Source organism: Olea europaea, unplaced genomic scaffold (genome assembly GCF_002742605.1).
Source record: "Olea europaea var. sylvestris unplaced genomic scaffold, O_europaea_v1 scaffold586, whole genome shotgun sequence".
Lineage (NCBI taxonomy): Eukaryota > Viridiplantae > Streptophyta > Magnoliopsida > Lamiales > Oleaceae > Olea > Olea europaea.
Window position 1 is genome coordinate 268,864 of NW_019264200.1, and position 1,991 is coordinate 270,854.

The following is a 1,991-nucleotide window of genomic DNA, read 5'->3' on the forward strand; positions in this document are numbered from 1 at the left end:
TATATATATATAGTAAAAAAAAAAAAAAAAATTTGCAATAGGATCTCACCGAGCCAGCAACCGATTCTTTTGCGAGTAAAGCGTGCTGCGTATGTTCGTCAAATAACACCATCGTCCCCCTTTCCCTTCTCCAACAAATTCCTTCACCTTCCATCGGGTTATTAATTTCCAGCTCACAATGGTCTGCGAAAAGTGTAAGTTCTTTCTCCTCTTTGCTTTCAATTTCATCCTATATAGCCACGTGTATGTATTTGATCGGTGTAATTTTTAATAAATCACTGCGGGTGTTGTCCGATTGGGTATTTTATACAAGGGTATGTATGTATATATGTATAGGCGAGAAGAAGCTGTCCAAGATAATAGTGCCGGACAAATGGAAAGAAGGGGCCCACAACGCTACCGAAGGCGGCGGCAGGAAGATCAACGAGAACAAGCTTCTCTCTAAAAAACACAGGTCTACCAATTATCTTCTTTTTTTTTTTTTCTTGAAGACAGTTTATGTTTAATTGAATGCATTTCGGAATTTTATTTATTGGAAAATTTGCCGCTACTACAAAAGGCTTGGATTTTTTCCACTAAATTTACCAATATATTGGATTTTGTTTGTATTTGCTAGATATGGTGTGATTTTTTTTAATATAAGTTTGAAGATTTTGCTGAACTATATTGTTTATTCTTTACTATTGATATTAAAAGTTGTAAGCAATGTTGTGACCATGTGGAGCTCTCAACTTGCTTACCCATGTAGAAAAATTGAAATATGTGCTGGTCTGCAGTCATATAGTAGCTAATTCCTGTAACCTGTGGTTTACACTTTATTTTGGTTAATGTTCTCTGTAGAATTGTAATAATGCTAAAATGAATTAGTGCTTAGTGCTTCAATAGGAAGGAGAGTGGGACGCATGAATAACGATACAAGTGTGGTCTCTGCTTCATTTCTGAATGTTATATGCTGGACAAGGATGTGCTGTTTGGTCCTATAGAAGTTCTTTGTTTTGGGTACAAGAAACAAGCGAGATAGTTTGATGAGTCTTTAGAGGAAGAGCCACAATCAATGTTCCATCAGATAGAAAGTGTTGATGGGATATGGATCAACGTTTTGAATCCATCTACAAAAAGGCTAGAAGTCTGTTCATCTGATGAAGTGATTGCTTTTGTGATTTTTATTGTGCTTTCCCCTTCAGTCTTTTTTGGATTCTTAAGCAGCTATCTCTTAGTGTTTTTCTACAAAAATAGATGATATTTTTTCGTATGAAATTGTGCTGAACTGTATGGCTGTGCCTTTTTCTTATGTGTGCAATTTTGAGCAAAGTGATTGTCTTGCAGATGGACACCTTATGGACAAACCAAGTGCATTATCTGTAAGCAGCAAGTCCATCAAGATGCCAAGTATTGTCATACATGTGCTTACAGTAAAGGTAGTTCGTGCTTCTCTTCAACATTTATGTCCGTCTTATTTCGATGAATGCGTACTTTGTGGAGTGTTCTGAGATACTTTAATAATGCAGGAGTATGTGCAATGTGTGGGAAGCAAGTACTTGATACCAAATTTTACAAACAAAGCAATGCATGATGAAGACTAGTTTGATTTGTTGATTCTGTTTCTTCTGCTAATATTAGAACAGCATAATATTTGCAATCCTCTCGAACTTGATGTAATCTTACTGTAATAACTGATGTTGGTCTTTGCGTATATCGTCGGTAGCTGTATGAACACTGAAATGTACTTTCTATGATGTTCCCAGAATTTATCGAGCCGTCTTATTACACTTGTCGCAATTTTTCAGCTTTTCATTCATTTTTCATATTTGATCACTTCATTTGTGCTTTTAACATGCGCCATAAAATGGTATTTCTCTTGGCTCTTTTCATGTGTAACCGTTGTTTAGTTGGTTTATTACCTTGTTCCGGATGTCTAATAATTTTAATGACTCAAAATGTCTAGAAGTATAAATCCAGTTTAGGTTGTATGCCCCAAAATTTTTACGTAT

At 35.6% G+C, this 1,991-nt stretch overlaps 1 protein-coding gene across 1 annotated transcript; it reads left to right on the forward strand.

Annotated features, from left to right (window-relative positions):
* The first annotated feature begins 21 nt into the window (after window positions 1-21).
* LOC111389381 (cysteine-rich PDZ-binding protein-like) lies at window positions 22-1,779 on the forward strand. The gene is made up of 4 exons (XM_023014304.1): window positions 22-194; window positions 337-454; window positions 1,327-1,418; window positions 1,509-1,779. Exons 1-4 carry the CDS (start codon window positions 179-181, stop codon window positions 1,571-1,573), a joined length of 291 nt encoding a protein of 96 aa, XP_022870072.1. The 5' UTR covers window positions 22-178; the 3' UTR covers window positions 1,574-1,779.
* Window positions 1,780-1,991: the final 212 nt, after the last annotated feature.